Below are 23189 nucleotides of genomic sequence, written 5' to 3' on the forward strand. Positions count from 1 at the left end.
ATCAGAACAGGAATACAGGGTACATACAATCAGTTTACCAATTAAACATGGTTGCTGTGTAATAGAAATTAATGGTTGTTGTGTACTATTATTTATTAAAATAAATAATATTAAAACTATTTTTGATATTTAAATAACATGAGAGTCTCCTAAACTTTTTTTGCAGGGGGAGAGATCATTCCAATTCTGATTAGGTAGATGTAAAAGGGCTTCACTTCTTTGAAAAGGCATTCATATTTAAAACTACTTCTATGCAGAAAACAAGCTTCATCACACAGGATACTGTGTTTAGTATCAATACTATGCTGTGCTAGACACCAGATTTCTTGAGGTTTCAGGTATTTAATGTAGCACTAATGTTCAGTAATTCTTTTTTCTGCAGAACAGCATGTGTGCCCAAAGTATATCAAATTACATTCACAAAGGATGGCAAACACCAGCTAAAGATGGAGGACAACAGTTTGCTTTTGTAGATGGTAACAGATGAGAAATTTTGTTGAGAGGAAAATGTGAGATTAAGGATTAAGGCAAGATTATCATATTGGTAGAATTTTGCAAAATTCTACCAATATGATAAAGGATGCCAAAAATATAAGGGATTGGAACCCTAGTCTAGCAAAGAATCCTTAGGTGTTGTAACATATGATTATCTATAAACATCATTGATGTAATGAAACCAAAGAGAGGAGTGGGGATGAATGGATGAGAACAAGCAAAAAATATGGATGCAAAAATAGTTTGCCAAAACTGGAGACAGAGGGCTGTGCTTTCAATCTTTTTATAGATCTTGTTTTTCAAGCTGAAATATGCTGAATGTATAACACATTCAAAATTTTCATATCAGGAGAGAAATCATCATATAGGTAAACTAATAGTAAGGTAATGGAATATTAGTAAATAAAGAAACAATGTCAAAACTAACATATATGACTCTTGTATTTGAATAACCTTGATTTTTTTTTTTAAATGTGTGGAATTCTTGATGAATGATCTGGATTGACTAATATAGACAGTTAATTATTTTGAAAGAAATTTGGCCATTCTATAAATGGGAGAGTCAATACAATTCATCACAATGGATCGAAAATTTTTTTCACATGTTTATAAATTAAGATACCAAGAAATTATGTTCTTGTTGAATCTTTTATCAAAGTGTAAGTAAACAAGTTTTGAGCATAAAGCATCTTCATGACTAGGATACCTGCATATAGAGGATAGTGACTTCATTTCAATTGCCTTAGTATCCCATAATGCAATGCACACATCCTTTCAGGTGTGTTTAATTTCTATGCATTACAGGAAGGGCCACTACTCAGACTGGTTTCAATTGAGGTCTCAATAATGGGAGCCAGACCCAGAAGTCATACCAAGGTTGAAATATTGCAGAAATTACCTTTCACAACTTGTATATGAGAAATATGTGACTTCTGAAATATATTTCAACTTTGGTATTGTTGGATTCTGAATATATAGAGATTTAAGTAATTATTATTTGCTTCAGAATCCAACATGATCTTCCATCACAAAGGCTAGACTTGTAATTAATAATTAATGTAAATCACTTATTTATAATTTAATATTCATATAACTACCTTTAACTTTATTTGATATTTAATTAAGGATATATGTATTAATAGTGATAAGACTGTATTTAAATATTATTAAGTTTATTTTATTTATTGCTATATTAATATAAGAATTTGTATTTAAGACTTAACTGTGCATTAATTGAAATGTAAATATTTTTATTTTGTTCCTGTTTGTAGAAGTTTAACGTTATGCAATAGCTCAATTTTATTATATTTTGTTTGGTTGTCATGGAGACGTGTGTAAGAGAGCGAGCACGAGTTTGGAACAGTGCGTGAGCGAGAAAGCTGAAAGTTGACTGGAAAGAATTTTAGTTAAAGAGAGCTCGAGAACAATTTAGGCAGGAAGAATGGATATATAAGCGAGGAATGTTTATATATCCATTCTTAGAATATCCTCCGATTCATTAGGTTGGAATTGGAGGATATTCTAATTCGGCATTTGGAGAAGGAATCAAAAAGGAGATTGATTCGGAGAATCAGAGTGCGATAATAGCAAGTCGGCGAGTTACTCAAGTAACTAATTAAAGTCCAGTAGTCGAGAAGCAGTTAGCTAATAAGTTGTAGAATAACAATTATAGCTGCGGATGACAGCTGAGTGACTACTGAATGACTAGCGATACTATAGTTGAGATTTAATTTCGGGGCCAACCTTTCAAGGACACACGGAAACTTGAAGCATAGCACGGAGTAACTAGGGAATAAGTAGAGGCTGTAAAGTTGAAGTTTATCGATAGCCGTGTTTGGAATTATAGTGCCTAAAGAATTAGTTGAATACTGGAGAAATGGGCAACTGTGCATATAAAACTTCAAGTTAAGGAATTATCGTGTGTTACCTTAATTCATGAGTGATCAGTAGTACTTCAAGCAAGAGCATTTGATTATGTGTATTGTAACCGTTAATTAATTCAGTTATTTCTAAGAAGATTTGTCTTAACGAGTGCCGTTTACTGTTTAAAGTATTTACAGTTACAAAAAGTGTTTGTGTATAAGTAGATGAAGGAAGAAGATTATTGGTAAGAATATTCCAACCATTAATATTCCTATATAGAGATATGTGTGAGTTTCATCCTAGAATATCCTTGTATTAACAGTAACTATTGCGGAGATTAGTGAAGTGTAGATTTAAAGTGCATGCTTGTGAAGAGGTGTTACTGCATTTTTATTGTATTTGAAACTTAAGAAACTATGAGATATTGATGTGAATGATCACTAAGGACTTTATTAAATAGTTAAATGAACTGTGAGAAGATTGTATTACAGATAACAGATTTACCATTGCCTGAGTTTGTATGACTGTATTATCAGAAAGGCTAAAGTGTTTATAATAACTTATTTAGTGATTTGATCTTAAGTGTAGAATTTGTGATTCTAAAATTAAATGTTTGTTTTGTTAATCAAAAGTTGTACTTTGCTTGAATCTCTTTTACTGCACCATTCATAAAATATTCGAACCAAAGCGGGTGAATTAAGTAAGTTAAATATACTCGGCCAGTATATATAATAACAACATATAAAGGAGAGGTAGTTGAGAGTTGGTTTTTCTTCAATTCTTGAACCAATTCAAATATAGAGTGGTGCAATCTTTAAATATAAATTTTCTCTATATTTGAATTAGAAATCAACTTGCAACCTATCAACTAGTTAAGAACATCGTAATAACTAAATATCAGATCAAGTATAGATTGAGAAGAAGTAGGATCCAATAGTATCCCTTCTAGGTCTGGCTAAGTCTGATAAGACTTCAATAAAGGTTAAAACCGGTCTAGTAGTCCCCTTCCCATAATGCATAGCATTATAATGCAAAGCATGTATCATAAGGATGTATGCTTGTCATTATGGGATACTAAGGCAATTAATGTGAAGTCACTAGCCTCTATATACAAGTGGCCTAGTCATGAAGATACTTCATGACTAGGCCACTTGTATATAGACCATGACAAAAATTTAATTTGATCACACTTGGATAAAGGAATAAACAAGAATATAATTTCTTGGCATCTTTAATTTAATTCACAATCGGTCTTAATAAACCCAACCTTCTTTATGAATTTTTGATGACCATATAAATGAGGAGTCATTCCAAACGTGCATTACTTATATGAAGTACACTATCTATTACAAATAACTGTCCAGACACTTTAGCAATTTACAACTGATACTAACAGGCGAACCCTAATATTCGGTATGTCCACTTTTGGCTTTGATCACCTCCTGCACCCTTTGAGGGTGGCTTTCCACCAATGCGTGGCAGACATCAGGTGGAATTTGTCTTCTCTTCATACCATTCCATAACAGCTGCAGCTTTGTGGCATGGGGCATTGTCGTCTTGATAGTAACACGGGCCCATTCTATAAAAACTCCACACTATAGGCAGCATCTGATTATCGAAAATATCAAGGTACTCAAGCTGCTTTCATTGAACCATGGACAACGACCAGTGGTCCCACTCCAAAGTAGCTGAATGCACTCCACACCATTACTCCTCCTCCACCAAACTTTACTGTGGGTACAACACATTGTGATAACAAGCATTCACCAGGCTGCCTCCACACCCTGCCATCACACTGGAAACAGGTGAACCTTGATTCATAGCTCAAGAGTACTATTTTCCAATGGTCAATTGTCCAGTTCACACACTCTTTGCATAAGGTCAGATGAGCCACCTTGTTTATTATAATGTTCAGCTTGTGTGACACTGATATTCCGTGGAAATCCAGTAAATGGAGTTATTTTCATATACAGTATTAATGCTCACCATAATGTTAGTGGCACTGTGGAACTCATCATGGATGGTCTGTTCCTGTCAGTCATTTTCAGGTGCTGCCCTGGGTGTTTTCCTGCACTAGTTATACCAGAATGTCTCCATTTGTTGATTGCAATGCCAACCATTGATTTTGTATGCTCCAGTTGAGCGGCAATGGCACATATGAACATGCCACCAATGTGACAGCCCATGATGACACCTCTCTCGTAGTCACTGATTTTCATATCATGTTGCGATACCACCTGTATTCAACTGCTTCCTACTATCTATACATCGGTTTTCATGTTATCAATAAACCTGGAATGGTCCATAATTTCAAATAACAGGTGTCTAGACAATTATTAGTAGATAGTGTATTTTGATCTCAGCTAACAACTTCATCGAGGGGGGAGGGGCCTATTTAACTGTTTATCTGTGTGTAGAGTTATAACTAATTTTGATAGGTAGAGGTATTCTATACAAGGCAGTATATTTTTTTTCCATCCAAATCAGTCTGCTTATCTATTACTACTAATCTTTTCCTTTATCCACTTTTGAAAGAGATGTGTTTTTTTTGTTGTTGTTTTTAATGAAAGCAGTGCATGGAATTCAGTAGTAGATAAATGAAATGAGAGGTAATTTGCTTCTAAAGAGTGAAGCAACAACTTCAAAACATAGTTTGTTAGCATCTTCGCTTGAAAGATCTGATGGATTACGTTCAATATTATGCAAAAACTCAAGATACAGAAAGGATTTTGCTGGGACAGCAAAATCATGACCTTTAGCTAACACATTGGACGTCCAGAAATATTTATAACCCATTTAATGAGTATGAGTGTTGCCAGCATTAAGTTTTTGCTTACGACATAATTTATATTTCAGCCTCAGTTTGTATGAAATGTATTTCATAAAGTGCATTAATGATTGTAGTTTCACCCAGTAAAACTAGAACTTTTTCTACTTCAATTATTCATATTCCTGATTGACTTTCTGTTGAGTGTTTTCTGCATTCATGCTGTCACTGTTTGTTTCATTTAGTAGTCTTTGAAAGTAATTACTGCAGATATCTGGAATATTTTTATCTTCAGTTTTCATATCATCTTTATCATAATAAAACTAGAATGTTCATAAAAGAAAAGCTAATTTTCCAACATGAAATAATAAACAAACCCATCCCATGAGATGGATTGATTATCCTATTATTGGAACGGATTCATCTTCTTCAGCAATGTGCAGAAGTGTTGAGAGTTCTCTCATCCATGATCGAACAGTAAAGTGCAAAAGCCGCTTAGGCCCACCACTATCCTGATACTACACTAACTATCCAATTCTGGTCTGTTACCAGTGGTACTGACTTCGGCATTTTATAAACATTCTTACACTCAACTGCCTCACCGACGTCTGCACATCCACTCAATGGCTTCCCCCCCACCCCCAAAAAAACTCTAGTTTCCTTGATTTTATGCATTCACTTTCACTTCATTCAACAACACTTTTTTTAGACTTTGAATACTAAATCCATTAATATACAAACCATCTTTCTTGTATAAGTCCTTTCGCCTGTCAAACATACTCCATTGATGTCAATTTGCTGTATTTGTTGTTAACTTAATTTATTTTTGAAAATTAAAGAATTTCATGTGTGTAAGTTGATAAATATTTATACAATAAGGATAAATATATATCCTAACAAATATGACTGAATAATAATTTTTACTAAAAAAAATTAACATTGGAATGATTTGTCATTTTAATTAGCATAAATGATTTATAATAAATTAATCAGCATGATTTTTAATCTAATGATTAAAAATGAATCAGCATGATTTTTAATCTAATGATTAAAAATGAATCAGTATGATTTATTTTTAATCTAATGATAGGCTTTACATCACAAAGTATTTTCATATATATTTGCATTAAAAAAAAAACTGTCACTGAGTCATTGTGCCTGGATCACTTAAGAGGTACACAAAGGGGGGAGTCTATAGTTAAAGAAAGCTGCTGTAATTTGCCTCACTCTTCATTTATTATCAGTTTAGTTTAGACTTAGTCACAGTGCAGTAAAATGTCTGGAAAGAAAAGAGAATTTAAAAATACGAAATCCTTAAAGCAAAAAACACAAACATTCAAAGATGGGAAATGAGGATTCAGTTAACAATGGGTCACTTAACAAGTCCTTGCTTCTATTATTTTAAGAAACTAATCATGTCCTAAAAGCGGTTTACTCTATATGAAGTAAATATAAAGAAAGTGTGTGCAAAAGTACATTTTAAAGGTCATTCTGAAATAACTAATTTTGTCTACATGAGAGTAAAATCATTATATGCATACATCAATATACTGCAACAATTTAAAGGTCATTCTGCAATAACTAATTTTGTCTACATGAGAGTAAAATCATTATATGCATACATCAATATACTGCAACAATATATTCATATCATAGAAGGATAAAAAAGATTTCACAGAAAGATAAAAAATTACAAGTGAAAATTAGCCAGCTTGAAGAAATTAAGAAACTCGGTCATTTCAGAAATGACTAATAGGTTGAGTCATCAAATTCCTGATTATCTTTACTTAACAATATTCCTAACAATTTTCCTCCAAATTAATCTGTTATCTGTCAAGACTCCAACATTATGAGATATTTCTGTCTTCTAAGGCACTTTTTACTATCAATCCACCTCTATCTTGGTTTCCCTCTAGGTGTTTTTTTTCCTGCCAGCCTGACAAAGAACACTTCTGTTTTGTTAACCTTTCCTCTCCATTCTGTATGTCCATACCGCCTGAGATTAGCTCTGCTAACACATTCCTGGAGTGTCAAGATCTTTCCTAATGTCTAATATGATACTGCCATCTGTTCATTCCCCTAATCTTTCTCACAACTCTCATATCTGTGATCTCTAGTTTTTGATCAAGTGTTTTATTTCTCACCCAGCTCTCAGATCCATAAGTTAAAATTGGCTTGAATACTGTCTTGTATGCAGTTAGTTTAATATTTTGACTAATTTCTCTCCTATTCCACATAAATTTATTCAGTTGATCTACCATGCCAGCTTTGATAACTCTGCTCCCAATTTCCATATTTAATTTGCCTCTAAAAATTGTGCCTAAATAGCTGAAATGTTTAGAATGCAGTTGATGTCTACAGTGTTTCTGCATATTTTCACTGTATCTTTTTATGGCTAATTTTCATATCAAATTTATCACAGAAATTATTCAATTTAGTCAAGGAATTCTGTAGATTTGTAGTACAACTTGTAGTCAGAAGTACAATGTCATCTGCAAAAAGTAAAGAGCTGAGATTAACATCTTGAATTTTCATATCAGATTTAATGCCCCTTCCTTCATAATGTAATCCACATAGATGATGAATAACATCAGAGTCTCAAACTAAATTTAACATCAAAATCTTCATGTACCTCCTTCAATTCTAACAGATGACTTACTACTCAAATATAGCCTATGAATGAGGACAGATGGTCAAATATTGCCTGGAAATATAAACCAAAGGGACATCGATCAAGAGGAAGACCCAGAAGGAGATGGGCAGAAGACTTTTTAAACTCCTGAAAACGTTACAGGCAAACAATTGCCTAATACACGAAGCCAAGAGAAGATAAATGGGTATTATAAGAGCTCTACTCCAATCATCAAGCATTCAACTCTCTGATCAGGTCTTCTGAATTATGCAAAGTAGCCACTGTGAAACTTTATATCTCAATATTTGATCATTTTTGAATATAATCCATTCCAGCTGCCTTTCCACATTTCAGATTTTTGATGGCTTTTTCTAATTCAAGTATTCATATTCCTGATTGACTTCCTGTTGAGTGTTTTCTACATTCATGCTGTCACTGCTTGTTTAATTTAGTAGTCTTTGAAAGTAATTACTGCAGATATCTGGAATATTTTTATCTTCAGTTTTCATATCACCTTTATCATCTCTGAATTCCTTTTACAGTAATTTTTCCTCCACTTCTAAGTGCTTTTCAATAGCCTCCAAAATATTTTGTTACCTTCGTGATATTTATTTTCTACGTTCTTACCAAATTTTCCCATGACATCTGCTTAGCTTGTTTTACAGAGTGCTTTGCTTTCTTACATTTTTTTTTCTGTATTCTCTAAAATCATAAGCTGACTTACTTGCCAGGAACTTTTGATATGCTTTCTTCTTTTCCTTGACTAGCTCTAACTTCTTGAGTCCACCATGGAGTTTTGATTTTTTTTATCTTTTCAGATAACTTCCCCACATGCCTCTCTGCCTGAATCAATCAACATTTTCTTCAGCGTTTGCCAATGAATCTCCAAGGTTTGGTTTTTCTTTTGAAATTCTTTCATTTTTTTCTGGAATAATGTTTGTGCATTTGAGCCTACAGTTCACCTCTGAAAGCTGCTCAACTTTTATTTGCATTAAAACTTTCTTACACGCTCTTCTTTTCAATATTAAATTCAATTGACTGCTCAACACTAAATGGTGATAAATAAAAGTCTTTTGAGACATGATGCTTTCTGAGATCAAAGATTTCATAGAAGAATAAAAAGACTACTGCTGCATTTTGAGGTTAATGAGAATTGAAGAATATTTTAAAAGAATGCATGAAAGCAAAGTTCAAGATGACAGGACATGCAAAAAAAGGATGGGAGGAGAAGGGGCAGGTACTTGAGGGAAAACCAGAAGGAAGGTTTAAGAATTTTTTGGGCAGATAAAAATCCAAATAAGATATTCTGGATTCTGGTGCACTGTATTACTAACCATTGTCTCCCAAAATGGAGAAGATTCCTAAGATACATGTATAACACAACTAATAAAATTTTTGAAGTTGGTCAATTAACTTACCCTACACTTCTATTCTGATTGCCAACAGACATCACGTGTTCTATTTCTTTCACACTTTTGCACACAAATACAGTTAGATCCTAAAAGTTACAGAAATTATTAAAAAAAATAAATAAATAAAAAAAAATAATAATAAATAATTTTCATTAAATACATTTACAAATATCAAATAATAACTGAAATATTACATATTTCAAGTACATTAATAACAAGTGAATTTTCAAACTCTTCAATAATGTCTCGACAAAAACATGATTTCAAGGGGGGGGGGGGGGGGAATAGAATATTAATAAAACATATTAGAAGCAGAATGCAATATCTTAAAATAATAGATGTCCGACACATTCTGACCTAATGACAATTATTGTAATTTGTCATGAGGTACATAGAGGTATGCTGCTTCTATTACTATGCTGTCTAATCCAATCTGATACAGTAATGGGATCTGAACCTTTCCAATTAAAGGGAAATGACATTAACAAATGAGCTACAGAGAATCATAATCTGGGGGGGGGGGGGGGGAATCCACCACTTGAAATAGAAGTCATACTAATCAAGAGACAAGGCAAGAAAATTTGTCAAATTCTACTTGGTGATTCTTCTGGAACAAAGAAACTAAATGATCTCAATGTTTGGACACTTGTTCACTGATGTTCACCGTGGGTTGTTAATATCAGTGCTCCAGCTGCCACATATGTAGCTGGTGCACTGATATTAACAACCCATGGTGCATCACATGAAATGCTCTCCATCCATACACAACAGAAACTAGCTAAAGACAAACAAAGACACTTGAGATGTTGAGATGTGGAAGTGTTACACTATTTTACAGATCACATAACTAACTAAATTTAAGATACTGATCAGCATTTTCACTACCCCACTATGGTCACATTCAGGAGCACAAAAAAGAGTAGACCATACATAAAAACAAGTAAACCAGTCATTTTTACTAAGTTTATTGCTGATTTTTCATGTCAAATTTGTTACAACAATTAAAGAAAAGAGCTCAGATTAACATCTTCAGTTGTGACATGAAGTTTAATGCCACTTGTCTTCATAATGCAATACATAAAAATAAATAACAGTAGAAATAGCTTGCACTCATCATATATCTGACTTCACAACAAACTATCTTGTTGTATCTTCTACAATTCTAACTGCTGATTTACAAGTAATTTATTCACATTTTACGATAAATGTGACAGTAGTAATGAATAAAGGAAATGGCTACACTACAATACTGCTGAACTTTGCAAAGGCATTTGACAGAATACCACATTTAAAACTATTACGAAAGTTGAAGCAAATAGAAATGGATATGAAGCTAGTTGCATGGATAGGAGGTTGGCCGACAGACACTAGAGAGTGGAATCTAGTAGAACAAGGGCGACTAGTAGAGTACTAATGGTTCTATACTAGAGCCACTCCTCTTTAATTTATATATCAATGATATATTGAAAGACGTATGACAGGATATTCAATTGTTTGCTGATGATGCAAAACCAGGGAGGGAATAATTGATAAATATCTGCAAGATGATCTACATAAATTGGCATCATGGGTGAAGGATAATGATCTTCAGTTTCTCCTAGCTGCTAGCATCTGCAGTCCACAGACTCTCCATCTCTCCTCATAATCTACATTCTACAGTCTGATATCATCTTTAACACTTTCCATTTTGCATTTTCATATCATCAACAAAGTGCCATTATACAGAATGGCATTGAGAAAATGGTGTTTCATGCAAATTGTTCAAAACACTCCCAGATCTCTTGAGTGAGTGAGTGCAAATGAAAAATTCATAGCAGCACCCTCTGTTTGTATGGTTTAAAGGAAAAATAGCCATTAATAATTGCATAATCAAATAATTTAATATCTGATGGAAAACACAACCATTAATGCTGATCATTACATCTTAATTCTCTAAATCAGTTATTTTTAAAATCTATTATAATCCTAATATATGAAGGAGACTGTCTAATTAGGACAGATAATGAAAAAATGGAGCACTGTTTGGACATTTTTCTCCTGAACAAAAGAAACCTATGGAATCAATCACAAGCAATAAAAGTGAACACCATTTTTTGTGAAATTTGCATTGTGTTGATGTCCCACACAATGAAAATCCTAGAAAGGGGTTCCTGATGGAAAAATAAGGGAGGAGGTGTAGATTGCAAAGGAGCAATTTGGTTTCATGCCTGGTTGGTTGATGACAGATGCTATCTTTGGGTTATGGCAGATGTTGGAAAAGTTTCGAGAGAAACAACAGGAGCTACATCTGGTCTTTATTGATCTGGAGAAAGCATATGTTAGAGTGCCAAGGCAAGAAGTCTGGAGGTACCCGAGGGAGAAGAAGGTACCGGAGAAATGTGAAGAGAAGAGTTCGGACCTGCCTGGGAGAGAAAGTTTTCAAGTGACAGTTGGCTTGCATCAAGGGTCAGCATTAAGTCCATTACTGTTTAATATTGTGATGGAGATGGTGACTGAGGAGGTAAGAGAAGATGAGCCTTGAACGGTGTTGTAGTTGATGACATTGTGCTGTGTGCAGAATCAAGAGAAGAAGTGGCAGCTAAACTGGAAAACTGGGGTAAGTACTAGAAGAGAGAGGTTTGAGACTGAGCAGAAATAAGAGTATATGTGTTGCAAAGTGGATGGTAGCAGGAGACAGATCTGGAGCTGGAAGGAAATATCATCAGGAAGGTTAGGGATTTTAGATACTTAGGTTCAACAGTGAAAGAGAATGGAGAGGCTGAGAAGGAAGTGGGATGCAGGATACAAGCGGGATGGAGGAACTGGAGATAGATGGTTGGAATGCTATGTGATAAGAGAGTGCCGATCAATCTTAAAGGCAAATCTACAGGACAGTAGTGAGACCAGCTATGACGTATGCTATGGAAACTGTGGCCCTGAAGAAAAATAACATCAGCAGGATGGAGGTGGTGGAGATGAGAATGCTTAGGTGGACGTGTGGTGTGACCAGAAAGGAGAGTCTGAGAAATGACCATGTAAGGGGGAACAGTGAAGGTTATGAACTTAGGAGACAAGGAGATACAGGAGACAAGATACAGGAGACAAGGTTGAGATGGTATGGTCATGTGATGAGGAGGGAGGATGAGTACGTGGGAAGGCCATGCAGATGGATGTGCAGGGGAGGAAGCGTGGGTGGACAAAGAAGAGATGGAGGGAGCTAGTGGAGGAGGACTTGAGGATGAAGAACTTGGATGTGGTTACAGCCCAAGACAGGAGGATGTGGAGGAGGAGACTCACTGAGAACAGCGATCCTATTTAAGTGAGACAAGCTGTAGAAGAAGAAGCTATCTCTTAATCAGTCATCTTGTATGATGACTACTTTTCCTTTATCTGAATTAACTATAGTTACAGTTATAACAAAATCACATATACTGCAGTTTTAGATATAAAAAGTGTCAGAATGAGGGAGGAGGCGGGGGGATCATAGATATTACTTCATAGTTCATTTACAGTACTCTTTCCTCCATTTTTAAGCTTCTTCAATGGCCTTCAGAACATTTTGCCACCTTCCTAATATTTATTTTCTGTATTTTTAGCAAAGTCTTCCCATGACTTTTGTGTAGCTACTTTTACATACAGCTTAGCTCTCATATATTTTTCTCTGTATTCTTTTAGGGCATCTGCCGACTTATCTACTAGGAACTTTGGGTATGCTTTCTTTTTTTCCAGGACTGCTTCTTTAACTTCTTCTGTCCACCATTGTATTCTTATTTTTCTATCCTTGCAGACAACTTCACCACATACCTCCCTATATGAATCAATCAATGTCTTTTTCAGAGTTTGCCACTGAGACTCCAAGGTTTGGTTCTTGTTTTCAATTTGTTTTATTTTTTCTTCAATATTGATTGTGTAGTAGAATCTACAATTTACTTGTAAAAGCTGCTCTACTTTAATTCTGGAAATATGGAAACAGACAACAGAATTAGTAAAGCTGGTATGTTAAGAAGTCAGCTGAATAAATTTATATGGAATAAAAAAGAATAACTCTTAGTAAGAGAATACCGTGAGTAAACATATAAATACAAAATTAATTACGGAAAATCTCACGTAAAAAGATTTTTTAATAGTATAATTTAAATTTAAATTTTAATAGTATAATTTAAAGTATAAAATTTTCACCTGTTTGTCACAGGCATCTTCAGTACATGCTAAGCTCAAATTAAACAATAACTGACAATTTCAAAAAGCGCCACCTAAGTAGCTAGTGTAAGATAACTAAAAAGGTCAATAAAATTTCCTAACAAAAAAAAAAAAAAAAACTACATATACAATAAAAAGTTAGGAAAGATTAGCTGATTTGTTAAGTACTATCTCCCATAAAGGGGATAGACATAAACCATCGGATCTGTTTAAGTTAGGAGAGTGGAGTAAAGTTTCTCATGTTTCTTTATAAAGCTGTTCTATGAGGAACCGACTTTTGTGAAGGACTCGTCTTTTTCCAATGAACTCTATGTCTGGTTAAGATGGCATGTTCTGCAAGTCCAGACTGTTCAGGTTTAAGGTACTGAATATAAGACTGGTGTTCTTCTAGTCGAATAGAGGCAGATCTTCCTGTTTGTCTGAAATAAGATAATCCACAAGAGCAAGGAATCTGGTAGACACCTAGACAAGCTTGTCCTTAGGAGAAGTGAGAAAGGTGGAGATTTTTCTGACTAGTCGAAAGGCAACAAAAATATTCAGTGGTTTTAAAACTTTTGCTATACGTTCACACTAATGCCGTGTAAACATGAGAAACTTTACTCCACTCTCCTAACTTAAACAGATCCGATGGTTTATGTCTATCCCCTTTATGGGAGATAGTACTTTACAAATCAGCTAATCTTTAATAACTTTTTATTGTATATATAGTTTTTTTTTTTTTTTGTTAGGAAATTTTATTGACCTTTTTAGTTATCTTACACTAGCTACTTAAGGCAAGAACTTGACATTGCTAACATTCAAGAATGTGTTAGAAGAGCTAATCTTAGGGTATGGATGCTTGAACAGAATGGGAAAGATTAGTAGAACAAGTGTTCTTTGCCAGCTTGGCAGGGAAAAGACCCAGAGGAAGACCAAGATGTAGATGGATTGATACAGTAAGAAGTGCCTTAAAAGACAAAAATATAAAATTTGATAATATTGGAATCTTGACAGATAACAGATTAATCTGGAGGAAAATTGTTGATCAGCAGTTAGTGAAGGTGTAACTTTTTTTGGAATACTATCATAATTATCCTGTACACCACCTGAGGGTACATATTAGGAATTGGATGATGATGATAACATTTATTGTAAATGCAAGTTATTTTACATGGAAATGAAAAATATATAAACATCTCAAATGGACAGCAGTCTAGGTGTTTATATATAAAAAACATAAAGAACAAAACCGACACCTAGCACACACTCACACCAGATTGCTTTGGTACATTTAAATAGCCAATATCTTAAAATATACTTTGCAGTAGAAAATAATGAAATAATCACCTGCTGTTCCTAGATACATTACTAACATATCTTTCAAACTGGTTAATTTTTCTATTTACATAGAAAGATATGAATACTTCTGTGATGTAAGCAAAATTATTCCCTTCCCTACATCTGGAATAAGTCGGATAATATAATGAAAGTGCTATCTTTTCTGATGCAATCCAGCAACAAAACATATTTGTATTTTTGGATTGTATTTTTATATCTGTCCCGAAACCATAAGAAATACACTCACTGGCATTATGGCAAGTCAAGATAGGCAGGCTAAGCCTGGAACACCCCAAAGCATAGGATAAAATGAATAAAAATAATAATAATAATAAATAAATAAAAAATATATATATATATATACACACACACACTGCTGCTTATTAATCATTGCATATCTGAAAGATTATTTCTGGAGTCAGCTGCAGCAATGATGCACTCCCTGTGGCAAACATGAATAAGTATGGCCTGTCATGATGATATTACTGATTTCAGACTCAAATGTTTTAATCAGTGCAAAGAAACATTATCTTAATTATTATTATTATTATTATTATGTGACTCCTCCAAGGAGTCCAAAGACTCATCGAGGGAGGGCACCTACTCTACATCTCTTTGTCTCCACCACTATCCACATCATCTACACCAATGCTATCTATTGTCCACCACCACCACCACCATTAGTATTTTCACAGACAATCACAAGCATCCATGCCCAAGGTGGGATTCGAATCCGCAGTCTTTTGGCTGGAGAGTGGATATGCTAACCACTCGGCCAACCAGCTTTTAATCATTGTAGATAAGTCAGAAATTACTCTCTTTAGGTAATCAAAATAAATAGTAATGAAATATTTGCAATTATAAACAAACTCATTAGTTAACATATATATGCACAACTCAGTGAATTGCAAATTAAAAATTAATTCTCTCACTCATTCATACACACACTCGTTCAATTTAAACTGTTTTGTTCAATAAACAAAAATGGCTGTGCACTGAGCTCAGTAAAATTTTTTTTTAAAAATGAGAAAAACATAGGCCAAGAAATAATCACAGTAATCCATACCCATACTGCACTCAAAGCAAAATTTTAATCATTTATCAATACTTGAATTTTCTATGAGTAGAGCAAGTAAATTATATCAATCCATGTACTGAATTTTCAGTTTTTTCTCTATCATCCTTTTCTTTTTTTTTTTTCAAAAGAAGAATAGAGAGTGAATATTCCTCAACAGAAAACTTACTATATCCCCATAACATATAGACTAACAGCTGGCACATACTAGTTTCTTTTATTCCTATCACCAATGAATGGAATTATAACAGTTACTTGGCTTTCATCAATTCAAATAAAGAAATGTTGTAATCAATTGTCTTTATCAGACCCCAATGTCCATGCTCTTCAAAGCTTTGATTTTATACCTTAATGTACAGAAAGTTCAAATCCATATTATTCCAGAACTTTGAATTTTCCACCATTTCACTCTCTCTCGCTATATATATATATATATATATATATATATATATATATATATATCGGTGGCGTAGCATGCCCATTTTGATTGGGTATGTCGTGTGGCTTATGCAACCCACACTACAAAATTTCACTAAATTTGATTGTATGATTGCATTTGTATCGATGTATGAATGTTTTAAAGTGCATAGCGCATCAGCGCTCATCTTAATTAGTATGCTGCAATTAATTGTAGGATAACTTTGATTACTTTAATTTATCAATTAATTGTAAATAAATTTACGCAAAGCGGGGGACAATGTGTTTAAGATATATTCAAAAACAATAATGAAGAAGAATGCTATATTTGGTTGGTATATTTGAATTACTCAACAGAGTAATTTGGAAGAGAAGCACGAGGCTTACCTCCTTTGACTACAATCATACAATCTGCAAAAGCTCTGGCAGAATCCGTTCTTTCATGAAAGAAAGAATCCTTTCTTTCTTTCTCTGGCAGAAAACGGAATATTCAGTAGATCATCAACACTGTTACTCATTGTAAATATGGGCCAAAAAAGTTATTATTTATAGAAAATTATACATGAAAAACTTGTCTATATTGGTGTCCTAAACACGTCAGTTCACACTTCATGCACACAAAACAGATGAAACTCAGAAAACAAAAAACAGCAACTCATTACAAATGACAACGTTCAAATGGATTGGTTGACACAATAACCAATCACAGCCACTGATTTCTGGGTGCTACTGTCTCAGTGCACACCCCCGTCTCACCTTCTGGGTGGTTTAAAAACCACTGCAATGCTAAGAATTTGACCTGCAGCACAATCTATACATCTATTCAAAGGGCCCAAAGATGTCTGTATTTGTGACTGCACACCCAGGCTATTAATGTTAATATGAGGTACTGTTTACAGTTTGAAAAGTGTCTTCTTAATGAAATCATTAGTATATTGTGTTTAATTTTAGGGAACACGCAAAGCCAGGAAACAATTAGGGGAGTCTTTAATAGGAATTAATGCAAAAATATAAGATCAGTGATATTGCTATTCCATGGGTGTGCACAGCACACCCTGAATATATATTTTATATGGTATGTATATATACATATACATACATATATATATATTATATTCTTACTTTAAAGTAAGCTAGAGAAAAAATTTATTACAGAAAATCTTAAGGAAGTGAAAATACATTTATAGTACTGTATTTATTAATACTGTAAGTTTACATCATCTGTTTACAAGATGAATCGTATGTCTGTCAGTGCCTACATCAATATTGTCTTATATGACACAAAACACTATAGATGTTATATGTATTACTAACACTAGACATAAAAAATGAAAAAGATAACGGGAAAAAGAAATGATTCATATTTACTTATATGAATATAATGACTCATGCATTGATAACGAAGAAGCAGCAAAATGACTGTTTTGTTGTTGTTGTTTTCCATTGAGTAGTTGTTGACTCCTGGTAATTCTATGAACATATACTCTCCATTCAGATCTTTCCCTGGCCAAATCTTTCAGAATTCCCAGGTGCATTCCAGTTGCTTCTTTAACTCCATCCATCTACCCACCTAGTTCTTGGTCTTCCTCTTCTCCTACTTCCATCAACTTTATCAAGCATCATCATCTTCTCAAGACTGTCATTTGCTCGCATAATATGTCCAAAATATGACAATTTTTGCTTGATCATAGCTTTGAGGGAGCAATCTGGCTTTATTATGTCTATCACTGATTTACTGGTTTGTTTTGCAATCCATGGTATTCTTATTAAGCGTTTCCAAACCCATAATTCAAATGCATCTATCTTCCTTCTTTCACTCTTTCTAACTTTCATATCCATACAGTACCACAGGAAATACCATTGCTTTCACAATTCTGATTTTTGTTGCAAGGCAAATATCTTTATTTTTAAAGATCTTGCTTAAATTTGTCATTGTTTTCTTTCCAAGTAATAATCTTCTAACTTCTTCAGTACAATAACCATCTTTATCAATTCAGAATACTAGGAGCACAAAATTGTTAACTACTTTCATTTTATCGCCATCTACTTCAAAATCATTAAGTTCACATGTTGCCATAACTTTTGTCTTTTTGAGGTTAAGTTTAAGGTCATATTTAGCACTTTCTTTAACTTTCATAATAAGTTCCTCCAAATCTTATCATTTGAATACCTCAAAAAGAGCTCCACCCCCTTTTGAAGACTCAACACTCATGGGCTATCCTGAGTGTAGAGTCTTCAAAATTCGAGTCATCAGAATTCAAGGAGAAGCAGCCTACCAGTCCAGAATCTGGGGGGATTGGGCATCGTAGGTGCCAAGGGGCGTTATCCCCTAGTATATATATGTATCGGTGCTTTTTACATGCATGCACCTGTGCACATACACAAATCTGATTTCCAGCTGCTTCTGTCTAGTGTTTTTTTGTTGACAGTCAACAGACACTGCATGGGATTGTACAGATTGCTTTGGTCACATTCACTTCTATGCTTGCTAATATTGCTGTGAACATGTAGCTTTATCTTGAGGTAAATAACTTCTAGAAACTTCATGAAAATATTACTCACAATTTTCTTCATCATTTTTTGTGGCTAAGATTTTTCATACACTAAGGAAAGCTTTGGAAATGCTCTGCTGCAATACCAACAATGGTAAAAGAGTTAACATCCATTTCATTTTTTTCATAATCCTTAGGTTAATTTCTGAAAACTTCATTTTCTGCACCTGAAAATCTGACAATGGTATATCAACTAGCAACAAACAATTATTGTGTCCCATTATATGGAAATATTAGAAAAACTTGATCTTAATAAGACAGTCTTCATTTTTTCATATCAATGAAGATATGCATCTTCAAGTCTTCTTAGAACCAATGAATACATGTGATTATATACTAACTGTTTTCCAGGAATGTGTATTTTTAATAGTGCAAAATTTTAAAATATTAAAAAATCTCAACTATTTTGTCTTATTTTTTCATGTCCTACCCTGCGCATTATGGATTTGTCCTAATGGACTAATTTATGTAAAAATTTCAAAGGAATGTAACCTCCATAGACTGAAAGGTCCTGCTATACACCCTTTTCATCATATACTATTTTGTTACTTTATGTTAACCTATTTGGTGTTCAAAACTTCAAATTTTTATTTTATTGTTAAATTTCAAAGACACTTTCTTTCACAAACTTTAAATCTGCCAGAAGCAGTACTCCCTGTTTGTTGTTGACTCTCTTACTTAGTTTAGTGTTGTGTGCAAATCTTAACTTCAAAATTCCTGTTAAGGAATAAATATTAAAAAATAAAAATAAATAAATAAATAAATAAAATAAATACCACTGGACAAAATATGTAACACAGCAAAAATAATTTGAAGAGAGGAATTTACTTCATATAAATAAGGAAAAAGCAATTCCATAAAAGTGCCTAAATCATAATTTTATTTTTGGAATAAAAACATGAAACCACAGTCCTGAAGAACAAAGTAAAATAAACTACTTTAAGACAATCGCATCAAAAACAATCACATCTCAATTAATCTTAATTATGGAATTTCAAGACATACCTTAACATAAACTCCAGTATCGGGTCTTTCTTTTAACTCGCATCGTTTAGTTTGTTCTTTACAAAGAAGATCTCTAATCTCCTCCTAAAAAGCAGAATAGCATGTACATTAACAAGTACATGATTTATAGAGAATAGTATGCAAGAGGATGTGTCACTATGTATATATCACATAAATACCAATGAGTTCCATCTCTTAAGAAAATCAGAGCCTATCTATACCTTGCGTTATAATAAAAAATCAAACCCACAGATCTCACCTTAGTTAAATAATGCATACATAAATGAATTATACATATAAGCAATCGAATCACAACAATATGAAAAACTCTGTCAAACTCGGTCTTGTGGAACTGCAAAATCAATCTCATTTCCATCTCTAAAAGTGAACTATTATTAGAAGATAACAAATCAACATCATATGATGGCAAATTAACTGTCACATAATATAAACATTGTAAAAAATAAAAATTCATTAAAATATAATTATGAAACCATTAGTTCAGCTCTCAACTAGTAATCTTTTCATATATATAAATTAACAAATAAATATTTAGTAAAATGTAAGAGAAAGGTAACTTAATTATATTAACTACAGCAGTGTTTCCCAAAATGTCAGTACCTGCATACTTCCTTTTAAAATTTAAGCAAAATTTTTCAGCAAATCCTCCCTCCCCCCCCTCCCCCTCTCAGGCAAACAACTTCAGAGAAGTTGTCATTCAAATACAAACAATTATAAAGATATTTATTTTCTAACATTTGCATTACAATAAATTACAAATACGTAAAACATTTTTAAAAAAAATTTTTAGATATATTTGTAGTTATATGAATCCAATATACATATAGAAAAAACAAAAATCATGAAATTTAAGACTAGTTTTTAACGGTATTAACAACACCAAACAATTTAATCAAAAGATGTTTTATTAACTGAAAAAAAAAAAATCATTACAGCTATGTGGGAGTTGCTCTTAGGATGACAGTCTCCCAAATTTTTGGCGAATTAATGCAACCATAGTTGGTCAGGTTAGGAGAATTCTTCAAAGCCACTGCTGACTCAAAAAATAATCTTTCAGATCTGTAACAACTCCTAAATAGCACATCTGTTTACTTCCATCCAATCCTGTGTGAAGGAGTATCCAAGCCAGTCCCGACTTGCCATAGTAATAGTAGCGAATGTATTTTTTATGTTCTTCCTGGTGGATGTTAACTGATCTTCCTATTTGTTCATAGTAGGCCAAGTCACAGGGAACTTCATACACTCCTGGGTGTGCTGAAGGGTGAAGTTTATCCTCAGGCTAGTGAATTGGAGTTGCTAGTTTTATATGTGGTTTGAAAGTGGTTCGAAGGCAATGTTTCATCAGTACTTTGGCTATCTTTTCTGTACCTCTGACATAGGGGATAGAGATGGTTATGTTGTGTTCCTGTGCATTAGGGGAGGGAAGAGTAATGGGGCTGTGTAGTATTTTATCTATTTTGTAAGGATTGTAGCCGTTGGTTAAGAATGCATGGCACAGATATTTGAGTTCTGTGGTCAGAGCTGTATTGTTAGAACAAATGGCTCTGACTCTGTGTGCGAGTGTTTTTAAAATGCCACACTGTTGGACTGGATGATGATGTGATTGTTTATGTAGGTATCTTCCTGTGTGTAGGCTTTCTGTAAATGGAAAAAGATAGTGATCCATCTGAAAGGCAGGTCAAGAAATGGTAAACAGTTATTAGATTCTTTTTCTACTGTGAAATGGATTTTGGGTGTTGACTGTTTAGGTAGGTGACAAATGCATCCTAAGTGTCTTGTCTATGGGACCAAATAGCAAACACATCATCTACATAGTGTAACAAAACTAGTCTACAGTTTACATCTGAGAGCTGCAAAACTTTTATTCGCTTTAAAACTTTCTTACGTGTTCTTCTTTTCAATATGAAATTCAATTTTATCCTGCTCAAGACTAAATGGTGATCACTTCCAATTTCAAATCCTGTACACTCTAGTGTCCTGCACCAGTGGGAAAACATCAATATCAACAGTAACATAGTTTGTGAGACTTTTCTTATTCCTTGCTTCTTCTCTCTGTGTGAATTTGCACATTTTTTTTGTGTTATTACTAACACATATGTTGGAACATTGTGTTAGTAATAACCAGTCCATGTCCTGAACAGAAATCCAACAGGTATTTACCATTATTATTAGCTTTGCTCTTTTCTCCAAATTTTCCCAAAACATTTTTGTATGTCTGACAATCACTTCCTATAGTTCGCCCACCGATTTGAGGTCCCTCGACACTTCTGCGCATCTCAGAAAAAGAAGTATCCATTCCGATAATAGGGTAATCAGTCCGTATAGTGGGATGAGTTGTTTATTATTACCGGTCGGAAAATTAACTTCTCTTTTATGATTATTGTAGTTAACTATGTTGCTTGTATAACAGTTGGAAAATTTTACCTATAAAGCACGTGATTTCACGTGTTGGCGACCAATTCGGACGTCCTTCATTTTTTTCTCCCCTTCAGCATGAATCGACTATTCTTGGAAAGACGCAAAGCGAGGACCTGGAAACGGCAGGCGAACTATACTCTGCTATTTAGATCCCCAACAAGGACCAATTTTTACTTTTTCATTGTGTCAGTAGCTTTCTCTAGAGCTTCAAAAAATTTCTCCACTTCTACCTTAGTAGAACCTTCTGTGGGACCATAGGCACAAATAAGTCTCATTGTCCAGTTCCCCATTCTCATATTTGCCCACATTACTCTACTTGAGACCGACTGCCATTCAAAAAGATTAGCCTTGTATTTTGTGTTGAATACTATGGCTACTCCTTCTTTTCCTTGATTGTCATTGCCTGAATATAACATTTTGTATTTATTGCTCAGAAAGATCTCACCAGTTTTTGTCTTTTTTGTTTCAGTCATCCCTATTATGTTGATCTGGTACTTATCTAATTCCTCAGCTAGCTCCATTTCTTTGCCATTCAGGTTTCTTACGTTGATAGTACCGATCTTTAACTCTGGTGATGTTGAGTTGGGGTTTGTTTTCAGATTTGTTCCAGTAGCTGACTTTTCGCTGTTCGCCCTGGTTCCCTGGCAAAAACAACGGGGGGAGGGGGGGGACCCGTTTATCCGGGCGACGCCCCAGCCGGCATGAAATTTTGTCATGTTGTACCATCATTTTTTTGTTTTGGTTTAACCAATAGGAATACAATTTGGTCGGCTAAATCCCAAATTGCCAGCCCATCGTCGTTCATTCAGTATCCAAGTAGATACCCAACAGGGTGCACCACGAGAAGGTGAGGATTGGACATTACGTCAGAAGCCCTGGTCGGTTCTCCACATTCTTTTAAAGGCTATGTGGGGGTCTCCTCTCAGTTATACAGCTTTGACCCTTAAGCACATCCTTACGACAGACTTACAACTCAAATATGATTTTTATATTGCTTGATATAATGTTCCATTTACACCATACAATTGTAGAATGA

The 23189-nt window shown here is 34.0% G+C and overlaps 1 protein-coding gene across 5 annotated transcripts in view; it reads right to left on the bottom strand.

Annotated features, from left to right (window-relative positions):
* Klp68D (kinesin-like protein 68D) overlaps positions 1 to 23189 on the bottom strand; it is a 479354-nt gene that overhangs the window by 328555 nt on the left and 127610 nt on the right. For all 5 annotated transcript variants that reach the window (XM_090410558.1, XM_090410557.1, XM_090410556.1 and 2 more), the window contains exons 7-8: positions 19715 to 19798; positions 9176 to 9255 (exon numbers count right to left, since the gene is read on the bottom strand). In XM_090410558.1, the coding sequence (XP_090266684.1) occupies positions 9176 to 9255; positions 19715 to 19798 (164 nt within the window). The remainder of the gene's footprint in view (positions 1 to 9175; positions 9256 to 19714; positions 19799 to 23189) is intronic.

The sequence above is a fragment of the Typopeltis vanoorti genome, chromosome 20 (genome assembly GCF_054136105.1).
Source record: "Typopeltis vanoorti isolate ZY-2024b chromosome 20, IOZ_Tvanoo_1.0, whole genome shotgun sequence".
NCBI classification, from domain to species: Eukaryota; Metazoa; Arthropoda; class Arachnida; order Uropygi; family Thelyphonidae; genus Typopeltis; species Typopeltis vanoorti.